Source organism: Daktulosphaira vitifoliae, unplaced genomic scaffold, assembly GCF_025091365.1.
Source record: "Daktulosphaira vitifoliae isolate Bord-2020 unplaced genomic scaffold, ASM2509136v1 Scaffold_1, whole genome shotgun sequence".
NCBI lineage: Eukaryota > Metazoa > Arthropoda > Insecta > Hemiptera > Phylloxeridae > Daktulosphaira > Daktulosphaira vitifoliae.
Genome location: NW_026099572.1, coordinates 44,050,768 through 44,071,557, shown reverse-complemented (window position 1 = coordinate 44,071,557; position 20,790 = coordinate 44,050,768). Strand labels below are relative to the sequence as shown.

The following is a 20,790-nucleotide window of genomic DNA, read 5'->3' as shown; positions in this document are numbered from 1 at the left end:
TTTATTCTTGGCTAAATATTGATGCAATTAATGTGTTCACCAATTGAATATTACTCTAAAACATTATTTTTGTTTCTAACAAAATTTTAACATTTCCAACGCAGTATAAAAAATGTGAGACACTTAGCAAAAATGATATTTTTCAATGTCTTCATAAAATTTAAAAATTGGAACTAATTTTTAATATTTAACATTTGAATTTTCTTAACTAACCTCCTTTTTTAATTGAGTTATCAATGTTAATGACTAGGCAATGATAAAAATATATCTAGCATACACAATTTTAGAAGATGAATGGTATAATTCGTCTAATAGTTCATTCTTAGGCTTGTACAATAGCTATATTTAACTTTGTGTAATTAAAAATATTAAAATTACATTTTTTTAAAAACAGCAAACTTAAAAATTAATTTATTAAAACTAATTAACAACATAGGAAGGATATTAAGAGCATTAATATAATGTATAAATGAGAAATTGTATATTTCGGTACTCCACTTGCCGTTGTCTCTGAATCTTTGGGTGAAGTCATGTGTCCCTTACGTGATATAGTCACAACTGCATTTGTTTGGTTTGTTGGCACTGTCATGTTACAATACATTCCATCGCAACAGGAAACGCAAACCTGTAACATATAGATTGGTATTGATATTTTTAATTAAATTATCTTTAATTGACTTCATAATCTTTACGAATAAAATCAATAGGTATAGTTTATGTTTTGGTGTAATAACTAAAACAAAGTTGTGCTTAAAAAATTATTAATTATTTTGCTTTGTTCTTTTTAGTGAACTTATCTTTTGAGATTTGTTGCCATTATTCATAATATTTATTTCATATTATGAAATAAATAAGTAAACTTAAATTACTACATTTTTGGTTGGTTTATCTCATTCTACGTTCTGTATGATCTTTTTTATTTAAAATTTTTTTTTGTATATATGTATAATATTCACAAGTATTTCAATTTATCATTATATATTTTTATTTACCATTTGAGTGTCTATATGAAGACAACCGACAGTGGATGAATGACATTCTGATTTATTTGCACATTTTTTGTTAACTATAACGCTCGATCCGGTGGAGTCCATTATATGTAAAGTCTGACAGAAATCTAAATCTACAAAGAAAAGAATTATTATTCTATAAGTAATGAAATTTAATATGAAATATTACCTGGTGCACAAGGCCTATCGATAGCATATTGGTTACACGTTAAATTGTCCGAAACATTAATACAAGTGTAACATGTTAAAGTTTCTAAAAAAGAAAGAAATAATATAGAGATATAACAATTTTACTTATGAAATTCTGTAAATCAATTGTAAATAAAAAGTTATATTAAATGTTAATAAATATTAACCAAAATATATACATTTTTTAATTGGTTTATATATTTATTTAACTACGAATTGAGTTAAGTCAATTAAGTATATTAATCAATTTAGTATCGTAAATAGAGGAAAGGTAGAGAAAGTTCCTATCAAATGATATGAAAGATAGTTTTAAATCATGACTAACTTGAAAATTTTCGATTATACTCTTACTAACTTTTTTATTATGCACAAAATAATGAGTAGGTCGTCCCGACTTAATGTTCTATTCGTGTTATAGCTTTTCTAGTTCCGATGAATAAAGTATATTTGTACAAAGCTTTATTTTTAAAACTATAAATGTGTTGTGTTTAAGAGTAAAAATTGTGGACAGAGTATAAGAAGATTTTAGAGTAAGAGTGGGAATGCACCAAGGCTCTGCTTTCAATCCTTACTTATTTTCTATTGTGATGGACGAAGTTACAAGAGAAATACAAGGAGTGGTATCGTGGTGCATATTGTTCATTGACAACATAATGTTAATTAGAGAAAATAGGGAGGAAATTAATCAAAGACTAGAGGTGCGGAGGATGCATTTCATAAAGGAAAGAGATTAAGAATAAGTAGGAGTAGACAGAATACATTGAGTAAGAGTTTGACACAAAGGAGAACACGAGGTAGGTGAAATGAGGAGATCAGTGACAATAAACGAGGACGTGATAGGAGAGGTGGACATTTTTAAGTATTTAGAATTAATTGTGAAAAAGAACGGTGGCATTGACGAGGATTTAAGACACAGGGCCAAATGAGATGTAGTGGATAGAAACGTCTGGTGTGTTATGCGTTAAGAGAATTCCAATGAGGCTGAAATGTAAGTTCTATAAGACTGTAGTGNTGGGATGAGTGTAGTGGATAGAAACGTCTGGTGTGTTATGCGTTAAGAGAATTCCAATGAGGCTGAAATGTAAGTTCTATAAGACTGTAGTGAGACCACTTGTAATGTATGGTTCAGAGTGTTGGGCGGTGGACAAGAGAATAAAGTAGAGATGAGAATGCTTAGATGGATGAGTGACGTGATTACAGAAGATAGGATAAGTAATGAACATATAAGAGGGAGTATAGATGTAGCGTCAATCGCGGACAAGATGAGAGAACATAGACTTAAATGGTTCTGTCATGCTATGAGGAGAGAGAAATCGGAAGCTGTAAAAACAGTTATGGAAATTAATTTTGAATGAATAAGAATTAGAGGGAGATCGAAAAAAAGATGGAGTGATGTTATTGAATGCAATATGAGAATAGCTGATGTGGGAGATCGTGTCAAGTGGAAGTTTAGGATAAGGGTGGTCAATCTTAAGTAGTAGGGATAAAGGCGAGGAAAAAGAAGACAAATGTGTTGTATTTCTGCACATGTTTTTTTCATTAGTCTTGCAAAGATTAAAGATTTTTTACTAAATACGATTTATTTTAATTAAAAATGTTCAGTACTATACCTACTTTAAAGCAATATAGAGGTTTTTTTACCTTCGATCATTGTTGATTTTCTTTTATCAATTACCCCGAGATCAGTACTCAGTGGTCTGGCTACACAACCAGATAATATAGCCCATCTAAATAAATACAGTATCCACGGGCAACCATGAGGCATACCTCCATATAATCCCAAACATTACCTGAAAATAAAAACAATAAGCTAAGTTTTAATAATATTAATGTATTAATAAAAATGATATTAGTTGATTTAATTAAGTATTTACTATGTTTTAATTAATTCTTCTTTTTTAAGTCATTTTTATAATTTTAAGTCATATGTTAAAAATAGGTACACGTAAATTTAAATACGAAAAATATTTATTTTTATAAAAGAAAAAAGTTGTTTAAATGAAATATGGCATTAACGTGTTTTCCATGAGATTTTTTTTATTGAACATTTATAATTTTATAATAAAAAAAAAAAAACAATAGTGTGTAATAATGTGTTGTACATATTGTCGTAGTACAAAACAAATAAACCACTATAGAATATTTGGATGTGTTGATAATGAGAAGATTATAATGATGGTGATCTTCCGTATTAATTGTGGATGTCGAAGGCCGTTGTTTTAGGAAGGGAATAAGGGTAACACCTAGGTATGAGATGTAGATGAAGTGCAAGACCTAAATACTTTTAAATAAAAAGTATTAAAGTAGGTAAATGTAAAGGGTGTCAAAAGAAATGAACAAGCTCTTGACTTGATACAGAAAGCCGGACAGTAAAAACTAAGTACTGAAACTGATGATATATAGCTATATATGTTACAAACAGGCGGAATTTAAGTACTATTTTGACATTCTGAATACATAGATTTTTATCACGTTTTGTAATGTATGTTTTGTATTAAAAAAAAAAAATTAGAACAGTTTTTGCGTGGAAAGTTTTTGAAAAATGCTATTGTTGATTAAGTAGGCGAATAAGTTTTTCAGTAAACCCCTCCGTATACACGTGCAAAAAGGATAGTTTTGTGTAGTTTTGAGGTTATAATTTTGGTGACAGTTTAACTATAGTTTCTTACAATACATGTCACAAGCTTTCTGTATTATTACTATCTTTTGGGTAACTTTTGAATAGTGTTGTATACAAGGGAATTATAAATTATACAAGAGGATAAATATCGTCTCAGTGTCCAAGTCAAAAGTCTTATCTAATGGTTGTTTCGAAAATCTTCCTGGGTGCGGTTGCAGAGGTGATACTGCCAGTTTTCTTCAAAACAATGCTATGCAATGAAGCGTTGAATAAGAACCTTTTATTGTGCTCATGAGATTATGATTTTAATAATGGGATGCAGATTCATGTTTTTGCTAAACGCCCCATTTACAGGATCATATCCGTATAGTGTTTACGACATTATATTTCTTTCGTTTGCTATTATAGCTTCCAACAGCACTAAACGTGTTATTTCTGCCAACAAAATTGATTTTAGTACTACTTATTTGGTAATTTATACAAAATATAATCAGAAATCCATAAATAAGTTTACAATTTTCGTGTCTAATAATTACTATTTGTAAAACAGAATTTTATTAATTGTGAATAATGCAAAATGAATTCTTTACTTAATTATAAAATAAAATATTTTTGTGACAATAATGTGATTTTCGTTTTAAAAAATCTAAAAATGTCAATTTACGTCAAATTATTACGTACAATAGCTAAAAAATCATTTTAGTATATACATTAAATTTAGAAGGTAACGCCTCGAGAGTATTACCACGAAAAATCATTGCCGAAATAAGTATAAGCTCAATTGATTTTAAACATGCTCGTTTACTATTAGAGCCAAACATTCTCTTGTTAATTGATAGGCGAAGAAATTAAATAATATTTTTAATGAAATTTGAAAATAAGTATGCTTTTTGCAAGTATTTATATACATTAAAAATGGTTTTTTGTATAAATTGATATGGTTAATTAAAATATTAATAATGTTGTGTAACATATATTTTTGAGAAAAATGTGGATTATAAAAATATTATATTTACGAGTGTTATGGTTATAAACTTCCAAATTTAAGTGAGTTAATAATAAAGAATCATCAATTTCGTTATTAAGTAATTTAGAAAGTGAAGTATTGAAACTTTATTTCGAAATAATGTTTTTTAAAAAAAGATTATGTTTATACTTGTGCTAAGTTTTACTGAAATTATTATTACAACAGTATTAATTTTAGTTTGAGGTATTATTAAGCTATACAATATACAAGTATAATAATCCCGTTAGTTTTCATATCAAAAAGCAGAATGTAACGCATCCGTCGTATTGTAAATACTTATGATATAAAACTAGATTTTGTTTCACATAAAAAAGCTTTAACCCATAATTAATTTGTTTAATGAAATTAGAGTCATAAGGGATTATAACTCATTTAAAATTCATTTCCATAATCGTTCTTACAATTCTCTCATAATATGATCAAATCATCTAAGCTTATATCCTCTCGTCTTATCCACAATAAACATTACCCCTATGTTTTCTGCTACATATTCATTCCTTATCTTATCTTCTCTCGTTACTACACTCATCCATCTGAGCATTCTCAATCTCTAATTTACTTGTCGATTTTAAGTAGTTTAAAATTAAAACATAAAAAATTAAATAACTGAATAGTTTTAGAAAATTAACTAGAAATAAAAAATATAAATTTATCGTTAATGTATGTTTTTTTATTATACTCTAACTGGACCCTATTAAGACAGATTTATTATTATGTTAGGCCTAATAATTACCGGTAAAGTTTTGAGCTTGCACTTCTAAAGATAAGTAATTTTTATTAAAGATAATTGTTGCTCCACTGAACTCGCATATTTACTTTAATTAATGAATAAGTTTTGTTGTTGAATTTTGTTATTCCTTTAACTAATTACCCGCATCACAGATACTCTTTTGTTTAACATGTACACAGTATTTGTATTATGGTGTATATATTACATATTATATATTATATATTAAAGAATTATAGAGAAATAGAATATTTAAAAAAGTGCTTTGTTTTAAATTGAACTATAAAAATATAATTTTTTAATTTTTTAATTTTAATATAATCTGAAGTTTGTAAATTGTAAGGGTATACTTCTATTTAAAACTTAAACGATATCTCGACCCTTCTTAATTTAAAACAATAAGTGGGCTTTTATGGATTATTTTTGAAACATTGTCAGGTTCCCATTATCGACTTAGAAGGTATACCTTACAATATAACAAGTACTTTTATTTCAATAAATATTATTTACTTCATAATCTGAACTATAAGGAACTACAGATTTTAAAAATTCAAATTGAGTATTAATTGATTTGCCTTGTTTAGTGTATGCTTAAGAATTTATTAAAATTTTCTTTACGTAAGTGATAAGGGTTTTATCATATATAAAAACAAGAAGGAAAAATTCAATTTCTCACTTATACAATGTTGTTACACTTAATATGACGTATTTATTTTTGTTTGAAGATATTAAAATCAAAGTTTAGAAAGAGTTATTTGGTTTCATATAATTTACAATAAGTAGATTTTTTTCATTTGGGGCATTAAACAGAAAATCGGTGTGCAACAAAAAGTTGGAACAATTGACATAACAAACAATTGAACGTACACTGACTATGCAATTTTGCTACATCGATGAAATAGTTAAAAAAAAAAGATAAGGTTATTCAAAAATATTTTTAAATTAAAATGTTTTTAATTAAAGTAACATGTTACTTATTTAGTTAAGTATTTAAAACTCGTTAATTTTATCAGTTTTCATTTAAATTTTGAAATCTACATATTTACAATAATGTTTTTATTAGCAAAAACAAAATTATAATTTACAAGCGCAACAATATTTAAACAACTCACAAAAAAAGACATGATATGCATGATAAAAGAAAACGCAACAAAAAAATGGCAATTATGATGGCAAAATGGAACATCCAAACTGCATGAAATAAAACAATCAATAAAACCTTTTTTACTTAAAAGAAATGCAAAATGCAAAAAATATATTGTAAACACTTATAGCTAATGGCCGTAGTTGTCGATGCTAAGAACATTAAAAAAAAAAAATTATAATTCATAACTGTTTTGAATAATATTTTAGGTTTAGAGTTCTAAACGTATATGTTCGTATATAAATCATTGTTTTAAAATTATTGTATAATTTATAATAATAAAATCAAAATAACAAAGAAAATTGAGGATGAGTGTCATACCCTTATAGTAAAAATAATTATATGATGATAATATAATTTTTTTCGTTTGGAAGGGGACTGAAAAATTTGTTTGTGCAAATTACTTTAAAACTAATTAAATGATGTTGTTACATTAGAATCACTTAATATTATTAGTAGTATTTAAGTTTTATTGATTGTATCGTCTATCAAAAAGAATAGATAGAATGTGGTAGATAGATATGTTAAAAAGAAAGCATAATTCAACAGAAAATAGATTCAACATGACACGAATAGAATTATAATATTAATGTTCAGGGCATTATATATATATATATATGAGATTCACCTTAAAGATACTAATTAATTTGATTTTATTAGTTAACAAGGCACCCTAAAGCAATAAATGGCAATGGTTTTTTACTATGTGGCACTGTACTCACTTTCTATGTTTAAGTATACTTTGAGTTACGACTTCATTACTAATGGTTTCTTAGCTTGGGATATACTAGAATTGCGGTTCTTCGTTGTTGACGTTAATCCGTTTACGGAATGCGTTCTGCCCTTTCTTTTAAGTATAAGTTTTATTAATATTTGATTTTTTTTTTAATTCTCTGATTCTCTTATAATTTTAGAAAAGATTTTTTGACCATTTGAATTTATGTCTCCTATTAAATTGTTTTTTTTTTATTAAAAAATTACTCATAAACACAATTTTATTTTTTTCTTGTTCCGTCTATCAATTGCCAGACCATCAAGTAATTATACCTGTGATCATACTATTCTTATTATGAATGTAATAAATTAATTATGTCGTACAGGGGTATACTATTCGACCCTTAATCTATTATGACACAAGTTATAATAATAGATTATTATACATAAGCGGGATTTCCTTAGGGGCGACATTATTTTAGCTTTAGCAGAATTTAAATGATCGAAAATTCATTAATTTTCCAAAAAATTATTCTTCCCATAGAGTTTTTTTTAAATTTTTTATGGCTTGTATAGGACTTAAATGGTATCCTCCAGCGAGAAACTACGCGATATAATTAAAAACAGTAGAACAACATTTTTTTAGAAGAATGAAAGAGACTAACCTAAAATATTTCTAAAACGTCAATTCTTACCAACCAATTATCACAATGTATAGTTACTATGACAATTATTCTCATATTTAAAATCCTACCTCCTCGTAGTCGTTTTTTTTAAAATAATGGTATTATATTAGTGTACAGTCACTGTATGTATGCAAAAGGACGTTCTGATTATGACAATTATATAAATATATAGTTTTGTTGCTAACGTTGGCGTAAGTGAATAGAAAAAGATAGTGGGACTTTAATATTTTTCTAAAAAGTCATACAAAACTTGTAATTATAATGACATTAAGAAATTATGGATACGTCGACAATAAAATAATCCAATACAAATGATATGAGAACAGATAACAGAGCAGATTTTTTTTGTGATATCAATTTCATTGTTGATAAGTCATATGATAAAACATATTCGAGTTGAATTGTTTTAACTATTGATGGGCAATTTCGAATATTTTAGACTATCGAATAATTATTCAAATTGTTTAATACAACCGAATAGTTTATTTTTAGCATAAACTAACAATATTTAAAATATTATCGAATAGTTTCAATAGCATTCAAATGGATCTACCATTTAGTTTTAAAAAAATATTCGTATAGTTCTATATACAATTTTTATTAAGTATCTTAATTATAATAAGAAGATAATTAACGAATACTTAAAATAAATAATTATACAATAGTAAAAAATAATATTTTATTTTTTTTAAGTTTGTGACTAGTTGGTAAAAACTGAAAAATATGGGTCGAAAATTGATGTAATACAGCTCTTTTAGCTTCGATGCGAAGCTGAGAAGGTATTTTCGAAGAAAAGATGTCTTTTCAATTTTATCGGAAAAGTTTGTTTTTTACGAAACGGAACTATTTATAAATACTAATGTCTTATTTTACAATTCATATCTTGTATACTTTCTCATTCTAGCATTACCTGCTCTATTATCTTATAAAGGCATAACACTGATGATGTGCACAGCATATTTACATTTTTTTACGTTTGTTACAATGGCAACAATAAATATTGTCCCTTTTTAAGAATCATATGAACTATTTTTATTAATCGGTTAATAATTGGACATTTTAAGTGTTGTTGTAACAGTGAAATGCTGTGTAAGATTTATTTTCTGTATAAAGTGAACAAAAAAAAAAAAAAAATGGTTGAAATGTATGGAATTTTGTGGGTTCCAACTTTCTAGGTCAAGTTTAGATTAAAGTTTCTAACGAACAGTTCTTAACAAGTAAAATAAAATAATATTTTTAATTTTTTTTCCTTCTAAAGGCTAAGCCTTGTCGTATAACCAACAGGATTGGTATGATTTTTATATCATAACCCACTCAATTACTCGCAGAATATATATTATTTAAACATTTTTTTTTTGTTTTCTTTAGTTATACATTATTAATGAATTATTAACTATTTAAAACTTTTCATGTTCATCCCTTATGCCTTGTAAGGGTGTCAACATTGTTTTTTAAAATGGGAACACGTATTTTGAATTTAATAAAATGTTTGTATTTTTAATTCAATAGTAAATGGCATTTGAATTTTTAGTATAACTTTATTAGTTTATTAGATATAAACATTTAAAGTTTCAAATTTTAGAGTTAATGTACATGTATAATACTCAAAGGGTTATAAATACAGATAGCTAATTNAGAGTTAATGTACATGTATAATACTCAAAGGGTTATAAATACAGATAGCTAATTGGATTTTTATGACATTGCTGTCACAGTCACGGATTGTTTATTATCAATTATGACTATCAATAGATATATTTTCTGTGTATTGTCAGTTAGTGTATTTTTAAACTCACAACAATGTGCCTTACTACCATTGATAATAACAATGCTGTGTACCTACGAATATCGATATCATGATAAAAAAATCACCCTGTATACTCGGGAAATGTTAAGTGCAGTGGTTTTTCCTTCTGCACTGGGAACTTGGTGCTTTTTCGCCACCGTAAATGCTTTTAATTATTACTAATTAATTTAAATATCATTCAAAATCACACTAAGGCAACACGATTATTATTAACTATTTCGTTTCTTTTCTAAACAATTTTTCAATATAACTATCATTGAATATTAATAAAAAAAAATATCATTAAATAGGTAAATTAAAAAAAAAAAAAATGTACAAGTATTTATTTATTAAATCTGTTCTTTAACTATGAATTTAAATATGCGTGAACAAAACTAAACAAACCCCGGAAATTTAACAAAGAAGACAAAAACAATTAACACTAACGAATAGGTAATGAACTTCCTGATGGTAAAATGTTCTAGCTTAGAAAGTAAAGTTGATGAATTTAATAAATCTGTTGTGTAAATGATTGCTAAAGACATGCAACCATAATCGATTGTCGAAAATAGTGGATTTTAAAAACTTAATTAATTTAATCTTTTCGATTCGCGGTACAAGTTCTTAAATATAAAAACTATAGTAACAACACTTATTCTAATCTTTATAACTCTACACGTGACATGTTCCAATCTATGTTGTTATCTACAAAATATGTTGTGCTTACTTCAGATATTTGGACTTCTATGAATACTATTTCTTTTATTGCAAAAACTGCATATTTTTTCCACGTAAACTTGAACTTAAAAAGGAATATTTCAGCTACAAAAAATCTACAATGTAATCATACAGCACAATATTTGTCTAAAGTTTGAATAGATATCATTAGTGATTGGACTACCAAAGTAAAGTCGTTGTGATTGTAACAGACTATGGCGCAATTATAAAGAATGCAATTAGATTACTTGGATTTGATAATATTCTATCCGCTATTCATAAGTTAAACATTACTTTAAAAAGCGAAAATATTGATGGTTTTAATAATGACACTATTACAGCTTCTTGTGCTGATGAAATAGAAGTTAAGAAACTAATAAAAATGTGTCGATCTATTGTTGAACATTTCAAATAACGAAGTGTTGATTAGACTTCTTTGCGAAAAACACGAACAACTTAATTGTTCTATTTCAAAAGTAAAACAAGATATTGCAACTCGTTGGAATAGTACACTTATTATATTAGAACGTCTTTTAATGATTAAAGAACCTTTAATGATAGTTTCAATGTCTTTATCACATTGTTCTATTATGTTATCAAATGAACAGTGGAAAGTTATAAATGATTTGGTTACACTCTTGTAACCATACGAAAGTTTGACTGTACAACTATTATCAGGAAATTGACTAAATATAGGAAAAGTTATTCTACTTATAAGAGATATATAATAAAATTTTATATAATTTATAAACAATTTGTAATATTAATATAATTATCAATTACTTCATGATATTTTTTAATTTTTTCTTAAATGTTTACTATTATCAGTTGGAAATAAAAATCCAACATCATCCCCAGGAAACTTTTTGAAGAAAAATGTACCGGAATAAACAAAAAAAAAAGATTTGGAGATATTTAGTAGGGCATAAATTATAATATAAAGAAGATACACATTTTTGAGGTACTATACCAGTAAAGGAAGACTGGCTATTACACTTAGATTTTTAGCCACTGGTGATACATACCACATTTTGATGTACTTATTTACTATATATAAAGTATTTATTAATTATTCCAGAAGTCTGTGATGCATTAATTATTGCCATATTTAACTTTTTTTTTATATAAAAATACGGGTTAGAGCTGTATTTAGCTATTGTGATTATATACACTGATACGTTATTAATATAAAATGAATATAGAAAAAAACATTTCAACTCATAAAACTCATAAAAAAATTTTAAATATAAAAAAGAGTTATCAGTTATTTTTTTATAATACACAGATATGAATTAATCACTAATAAAATTGTACTAAATATTTTTGCAACACATAATTGTTATAGAAAAATTAGTTTTCAAACGGATCTCTTAGATGTTAAAAAATAAGTTTGCGGTTAGTTAATTTGTGGGTGAACTGAAAAATCAGTTTACTAGCAGATTTTTGGTTTGATGAAAATATTTTGTAATTATTGAATAATTTAGAAATAAAAGTCTCAAAGATAAATATTCTAACAATAGAGTAAACTTTTTGAAACATTAATATTTATATTAAAAACTATTCATTTTATATTACATGATGAATGACTATTATCGTTCGAGTATTAATAACATTTATCAAATGTGAGTAATTATAACAGAAAATAATAAGCAAAAAGATGTTATTCATCATCATCATCTATTAAAGGAAATGTCGTTGAAGCCACTCCTCTCTGTTTGACGTCAAATTCTTCAGTGAAACAAAAGACGCACAGTTCATGAGATCCAGGATATGTTCAAAATATTGTTTCCTTGGGCGTCCTCTTGGTTTCTTCCTAGTTATTTTTCCTTCGAAGATGTTGCTTTTAAAGTCATTGTGTCAGATGGTGTGTCCGATCAACTTTATTTTTCTTGATTAAATCACTTGTATCAGCTCTCTTTCTTCTCATATTTCTTCTAGCACTTACTCATTTCTTTTTTTGTTTATCCATTTTGTTTTTGTTATTTTTCTCCGTATTCATAACTCTAATGCTTCTAGTTTGCTTCTGTCTTTCTTGTTAATTGTCCATATTTCACTGCCATATAAAAGCACACTCCAGACAAATGTTTAACGAATACGACGCCTAATACTTTTTGATAAAATTTTACGTCGGCTGTCAACCTGATGTAACCTCATTAATCGCCTCATATGACTGGCAGAGGAGCCGTTGAAGTATTCTTATCCCCTATCCACAAGGGATCATAGGCTTACAAATATACTTAACTTAATAATTAAAATTAATTTTAATTATTGAATAAAACTTAGACGGATTGTTCCATCTTGGATGTACGCGGAACAACAGGTGAGAAAAAATAATGTAGTTAAAAACGGAGAAGGCCTAAGGAATAAAGTGTTTGATACAAGCCGGACAACTTGTGCGGTAACTGTTTCACCAGTCATGTTCACAGGTCTACCCAACACTTGTAGTGTCGACGGTGTAGGAACATCACCACCTAACTCTAGACTGGACTCATGTATAAGGGAGAAAGATAGATACAAAGTAAGAATAGGTACTTGGAATGTTGGAACATTAACTGGTAGAAGTAGAGAAATGGACGACCCCAAGTATTTTGGATTAAGGCGAGGAAAAATAAGATATTTGTAAGCCTATGCATATAGGTAGTTAGTCTCGAGCTTAATTGTCTTTGTTTTAACAAACATTATGCCGTCAGACAACGCAAAGAAACTTACGGAGATTTTTTTTTATTGTTGAATATTTCGTCTTTGTGATGATTGTGTCATTGCAATACCACCTGATAAATTTTTTTATAGATATAAATATTTTTGTATCTTTTTTTGTCCAGGCCAGAGGAACCTTTAAATAATATTAGTGTCGATTTCTCAACAAAATATATCTACTTAATTAAAATCAAACTAAGGTGTTTTTAATATTAAAACAATAATTAATTTTTCGTTTCAATATTATTGCTTTTTAACGTTTAACGTTAAAAAGGTTTGAAACATAATTTTTTGTCATATGCAGTTTTTATAAAGATGCTAATAATTAATTTTTTCTTATATACAATTTTTTTAAATTAAACTTTTGAAAAGAATTCATTTTTGTTTTAAACGTGAAATATTGTTTATTGAAAACTTGTATAGTTTAACTAAAACTAACTAAACAAGAATTGTTTTACGTTATAAGTTGTATTATGTTTATAGATAGCACATATTTTCTTTACTTTTGGTTTATATATTTTTTTAATCTGACCCTCTACCAGTAGACAGGGAGATTTGTAGTATCACATTTTAATACATTTAATAAATAATACCTATACTTAATAAAAATATATCACCAAATCAGTGTTCCCCCGTGAATAAGATAAATAAAAAAATAATACCCTTTCACAAAATTCCACCACCCTCTTACGCATTCCATAAAACGCCCACGTAAGAGAATCTATCACATTGACCAATCAAATACAACATAAAATATTTCAAGAATCTCGCCAGATATCGCTAAATCAGTTTTGCATGCTATAAAGAGGCCATTTTTTCAAAAAAATAAAAAAGAGTTCTTGGTAATATTGATTATATTGGTCATATTAATACACGATTACAACAGGTCCAAGAATTCTGCTACCTTGGAAGTATCATAACTTCGAATAACAAATCAACACCAGACATCAGAAGAAGAATAACATTGGAAAATCAAGCATTCCAAAACAAAAATCAGCTTATCGCCAATAAATGCTCAGATAGCATTGGCATACGTAAAAGATTCGTTAAAACATTTGTCTGAAGTGTGCTTTTATATGGCAGTGAAATGGATAGACAAGAAAAGTAATGAGCAAGTGCTAAAAGAAGTACGAGAAGAAAGAGAGTGCATACGGGTGATTTAATCAAGTGACTAAGTCACAGAAAGTATAAATCTCGAGTAGAGTCCTAGATTTTGTGTATTTTGATAACTAAAAGAACTGGTTTTAGCGTGGAAAATGGGTTATTATGGTTAGAGGAGGGTAGCCTAAAAATCTTTATCGTAATCGTGGAAGCTGAGGATTTTAACTTTAATTGACTACTTATGAAAGAAGCCCTGCGTATAGGCCACTGTTTAAAAATCTGTACAATAATTCGATTTTGTCCAGATATTATCTGGTTATTTAGTGTTTTAAGAAGGAAACTCAGTTTTAATGATAAAAATATTTATAATATGTGAAATACATGTTCAAACGATAACATATTCTATGCAATATTATAAGTGATACCATTATAGTAAGTGACATTATTAAAACGACTATTAAAATAATTAAAAAAATAAACTCCAATATAATTTAAAACAATTTTAGTATTGATTTAAAATAAATTATGATGATTGAAAAAACTGATTGAAGATTGTTTTAACTCGATAGAAAAAATTTAATTTCACAATTCTAATAACATTACATTTATTTCATCGTTATTTTCACCGTTATTTTCATCATGGTTTATGACTATTTTGAAAGTTTCCGTAAATTTTAAATATGATAAAATACTTTTTATATTAACACTATGGAATGTTTTATCGATTAACCTAGTAAAAAGAAATATTTTTACTAAATGATTATTCATTGCTTTAGAATCTGACATTGTGTATAAATATTCAATAAATTTTAAATCATTTTCATTTAACTTATAATCTGTGATATATATTTCAGATTTAACATTAATACTCGATTCGTAGCCTGGGTCACTAATTAAATCATTTGAAATTAATTCAAAAGAGTCGGGTTTTATTTTTTTCATTATATTTTCGATATTTAAAATCAAATTATTATGGTAACCGCCTAGATCAAAAGATTTGAATACTTTTTGAACATCATGAGCTTCCTGACCGTTAAATAAAATAATGGTATTCTCAATTAAACATTTAAATTTTTTTAGGCCATATATTGCATCCACTTTTTGTTTATTTTCTAACAATAAAGAAACATACATACATTTTTTTCTCATTAAATGCATTAAAACAGTTTTAAAAACGTTTAAGACTTTTTGTTGGTAAATTCCAATTTGTTTTATCCATGAATCAAACCAAAAATAATTCTTTGCCGTCGTATATTCTCTATATATGTTATTGTAGATAGTTTCAAAAACAGCTTCACTCTGTTCACCGAAATCCATTATAATAGTTCTCAATAAATCTTTGTCTTCAATTATGTCACACAGGTAAATATTTCTGAGTGATAACGAATTTTCTTGCCCAACATTTTCTAATATAATTTTGTTGATTTCTTTTCTTTGATACATAGTTTTTATCAGTTTTGTAAGGAGTATATAATATTCTTCATCAAAATAAACAATACCGTAATTATTATTTTTTCGACATATTTGTTTACTTATATTATATAAACTATCGAGAACGAGTTCGATAGCTTTTTTAATATTGTTTTTATATCGATATATATTATTACTAAACAATTGAACATAATAAGTAAATAAATGCATCATCCAAAAAATGGTTAGTTTATTGTCAATATAATAATTTAATATTGTAATTAAAAATTGTTTTGTAATCGATTCATTTATAATCATTGAATTTATATCATAAGTTTGTCCAGGTGGAATATGAAGGAGGCGAAAAAAAAGTTCCGTATATTCCATAAAATTAAAAATATTACCACAAAAAAGGTCCAAAAATATTATATCCGTTTTTTTTGTTAACACAACATTTTCTAGATTTTTATTTTCTCTCGAGATTTCATTTTTGATATTTGAAAATGACAAATTCCGTATCTTATCAAAACTAAGATATGAAAATCCAGTGTCTAATTTTAAAGCTGTTTCTAATGATATTTCAATTTTCTCCCAGTTATTTTTGCCGTAACATAATATTGTATCCACAACACATAAAAAAAAAAGCAACATAGTATTTTTTTTAACAATCATTGTTAATTGGTAATGTATAAATTATTTAATAATCTATAAGTTTTTAAGATATATTTAAACTCTTTATATGTATTATAGTTGTCTTTATTTAAGTTTCATTTTCAATTTTAAAATTAGATCTCATGAATCATATGCTATAAATATAATAAACTTTTTATAAATAATTTATTTTAATAAACAATATATTGGGCTCTAATTTTGCATGTTCAGTAGTAAATAAAATATTAATATTAAGTAGATACAAAAAAGTGACAAAAATATATCACTTCATTTTGTGTATTATATTAATATATTTTATTATAATTAAGCAACCAGAAAAAATTCAATAGCGTGTCTTAACTTAAATCTCTCGATTTAAAACAAATAAAATCTTGACGTTTTCTATTCCTTTTGTTTTAAAGGTCGCTGATTTCAAATTAAATATCAGTTTTTAAATTCATCTTAATTGAGGAATACAAATAGGGAAACATTTTTTATGAATTATATGGAATATAAGTTTTTTAGGTCACTAAATAATTTCCATTGTATTTTTGGGTAGCCTCAGTAAAAATGTTGTAAGTAATAAGTATAGGAGTAGATTTGGGAAAAATATATTGTATATCAAAAATAAATATGTATATTATGATTAAGACTTGGCCGTTACCCTCAATTCTTAATACAATTTTATTTGTTTTAAAAAAAAATTATCTATGTTTCATTTTAATTAAAATTTGAATGACTTAAGTGTAGATTTCGTAAATTATTAAACTAAAAGTGCAAAAAATTTCATGAAATAAATGTTGACATTTTTGTTGCATATCTTTTCCTATTTGGTGTATATTATTAAAGCACAAAAAAATTTTTTAATTTTTAATCATAATGTCTAAAATAACTTTTTAAATGATATATGTTATAAGACCTAATAATGATGTTTTAGAGACTTAAATAAATAAAAAAAATATGAAGTTATCTCTAAAGCAATTGTATAATTATAACGCATCGGATATTTAAAAAAATTAAACAACATATAGTCAGCGCTGACGTCATGCTAAAGTACAATTGTTTCTAATCGTACTGTTGTGTGAGCCTACGTGGTAAAGGAATTAAATTTTATAAAAATTCGAAAACACTTACTTTTTAATAAAAATGTAGAATGTATAATTTGACTGAGCAGTAATTAATACAATAAAACGTTAATTCTTAATATTAATACAAATATATGTAAAACTTTTTATAAAAGTTTTGGCGACATCATAAAATCGTTATTGTTCGTGCAGTAACGAAAACAATAATAATTGTATTTTGCATTGAATAATATTTTCTAATTTAGTAATTTTTGTTATTTTCCTATACTACGGCCTCTAATTGTACATTACTTGTAGCGTGACAAATAATTTCTTAATTAAATTAGTATATTTTAATTTTCAATAATAGTATACACATATTACACAATGTTACCTAGTATTATTAATTTCATTCCTGAATACTTCACTCACTTGCTAACTATAAACTTATTATGATATTCAAGCAGGTGCTAGGTGGTTGCTAAATTAATTTGGGTATGCCGATGAATTGTGATTGTTTTCTTTCGTTTTGAATTATCTTACAAATAGATACTTATCTTTTTTTTAATAACTCCAAAGTACTTTTCTAGTTATTTTTCATAATTTAAATATGAGACCGGTCTGTAAACAACGTTTTGTTGTCTGGGAGCATTTAAAGAAAAATACTGATTATAAAACTGTTACGTGTCAAGTATGTAAAATAAATTTTACGGAAACACAAATAACTTAGAAAGTAAGTACTATTATTTATAACCATTCAATAAGGGTTTCCAGAAATACATAGGTATATGGAATTATATAATTTTAACTTCTTAAATTTATTATAGAGCATTTAAAACGTATACATCCAACCAAACTTAATGCCACCTCTAATAATGACAATGATTCAGATAACCAATTAATAGAAACTCCCGAAAATACATCTAGTTCTTCTACTTTTGCAATTTTTTCTATTTTATCATCTCAACATTTAACTTCAACGAAATTTTCTGAACTACCATCCAAACGGCCTCGTCAACTAATACTTTTTGTTTCGAAAAAAATGAATGAGGTAACTGATTCTGAAATTAAGGCTATTAATAAATCTTTGACTAAAATTATTGTTGCTGATTACCGTCCACTCTAGTTGGTAGAAAACGTTGGATTTTTAGAGTATAGTAAAAAATTACAACCACTTTATTCTGTCCCAAGTAAAAAATTATTAACCTCGGAATTACTGCCACGAAAATATATTATTATAATCCATGAAATAAAATCTATTCTTCACAAAATAATTGATTTATCAATCACGGCAGATATGTGGACATTTCATTGCAATAAATCATATATAACAGTGACGTGCTATTTTATGAACCTACCTATAATATTTTATTTTTTATGACAAATTATATTCACCAGTAATTGCAACTAAAGAAGCTTTTGGCAGTCATACTGGTCAAAATATAACCGCTACACTTACAAATATTTTTAATGACAGGGATAGAACACAAAAAAATAATAACTGTGTTATCTGATAATGGATCTAATATTAAAAATTGTATTAACGAATACCTAGTTAAACACTGTCGCCTATGTGTGGCACACACATTAAACTTCAGCATTAATGAGGCGATAAATGAAAATACTTATATTTACCAAATTTTAAGCAAATTAGGATAATAGTAAGGCATTTTGAGCACAGTAGCTATGCGACTAGAAAATGTAAAGATTTCCAATTACCGATGAATTTACCTTCATTAAAAGTTAAACAAGATGTGACCACAAGATGGAATTCTAGTTTTATAATAATGGAAAGACTTATAAAAATTAAAATCCTTTTATATGCCGAAGTCCAAATTGTTTAAACGCGTCTGAGTGGGAAATAATACTTGATTGTACTAATATTTTGAAGCCGTTTGAATTAATGACAATAGAATTATCAGTTGAAAAGTATCCGACCTTAAGTATGGCTATACCACATATTAGAGGTGTTCAACATATTTTAAAGAATTTGAAAACAGAAATTGATATTTGTTTGGATTATTCGAAAATGCCAACAATATGCAAAAATGGGTAAGATAAGAATTAACAGCGATGATTACTAACAATACTGAAGAAGACGAAATAAATACAACTGAATGTGCGACAGAACTCACGTCAAATATTAATTCATTATGGGAGTATTTCGATAGTAAAGTGGAAAATGTCAAAACTACACAGAGTCCAAGTGTAATTTTGGCTTTGATTATATAAGTCAATATTTGAAATGACATCTTTGGATCGGAAAAAATCTTTGGAATTTTGGAAACAGCGCAGAGACACATTTCCAGATTTGTATAATATGCAACTGAAATATTTTTGTATTCCAGCTACATCAGAAATTGTATTTTTGATAACAAGTTATATCACAAATGATCGCAGGAACCGGCTATCTACGAAAAATTTAGATTATATAATTTTATCTTCGATTCGATACTGAGAAGGTATTAATTTTAAATTATGTGTTTTTTTTTATTATTTTTTGTGTCTGTTATCACTTTTTCTCAACTCTCACCGAACCGATTTCTTTCAACTATACGTCAAAAGATCACAAATCATATCTAGTCGAAGACATTATCCTCAACAATTTTAAACATTTTCCTCGTTCCCCGTAAATGTGGAAAATCTCCAAAAAAATTACAAATTTAAAAATTGCTAACATTTTAAATTTTTTTTACTTAAAATTGCCATAACTTTTTTAAAAATTATTAAATCAATATGATTTTTTTTTATAAATACATGAGATATTTACCTATCATTTTATATTCTTTTTTATAATTTTGACCCTTTACCTGCCCACGGAAAGGGGATTCAAAATGACAACTTTTTCATAAAAAAATAACTTTTCAACTTAACTCTTGAAAGTGTTCCAAAAATACTGATACTTTTATATATATATAAATAAAGCTAATTTAATGTAATTTATTATGAAAAAAAATATAATAATAATAATGATATTATTATTATTATTATAATAATCATTATAATTTTATAATGATAAGTATTATTTATATATTTCTTTCATTCGACATACTTTATTTTTATTATTATTATATACAATTATTCGTGAAGATCAGAATTTTTTTAGTACTTTACGAGTTTGTAAAAATGTTAAATTAATAAAAAACTTTCAATGTCGCCAGCGTTTGTTGACATAGGATCTGAAATTTTTACCAGACTTCAGTCAAAAGTCAGTCTAGAGCTACTCTAAAAATTATTTTGTAATATG

At 26.3% G+C, this 20,790-nt stretch overlaps 1 protein-coding gene across 1 annotated transcript in view; it reads right to left on the bottom strand.

The window, feature by feature from the left end:
* Positions 1 to 281: 281 nt before the first annotated feature.
* LOC126906360 (ly6/PLAUR domain-containing protein 6B-like) overlaps positions 282 to 20,790 on the bottom strand; it is a 29,942-nt gene continuing 9,433 nt past the window's right edge. The window contains exons 2-5 of the mRNA XM_050686938.1: positions 2,841 to 2,989; positions 1,180 to 1,263; positions 993 to 1,123; positions 282 to 625 (exon numbers count right to left, since the gene is read on the bottom strand). Coding sequence (XP_050542895.1) covers positions 425 to 625; positions 993 to 1,123; positions 1,180 to 1,263; positions 2,841 to 2,964 — 540 coding nt within the window. The 5' untranslated portion in view covers positions 2,965 to 2,989 and the 3' untranslated portion in view covers positions 282 to 424. The remainder of the gene's footprint in view (positions 626 to 992; positions 1,124 to 1,179; positions 1,264 to 2,840; positions 2,990 to 20,790) is intronic.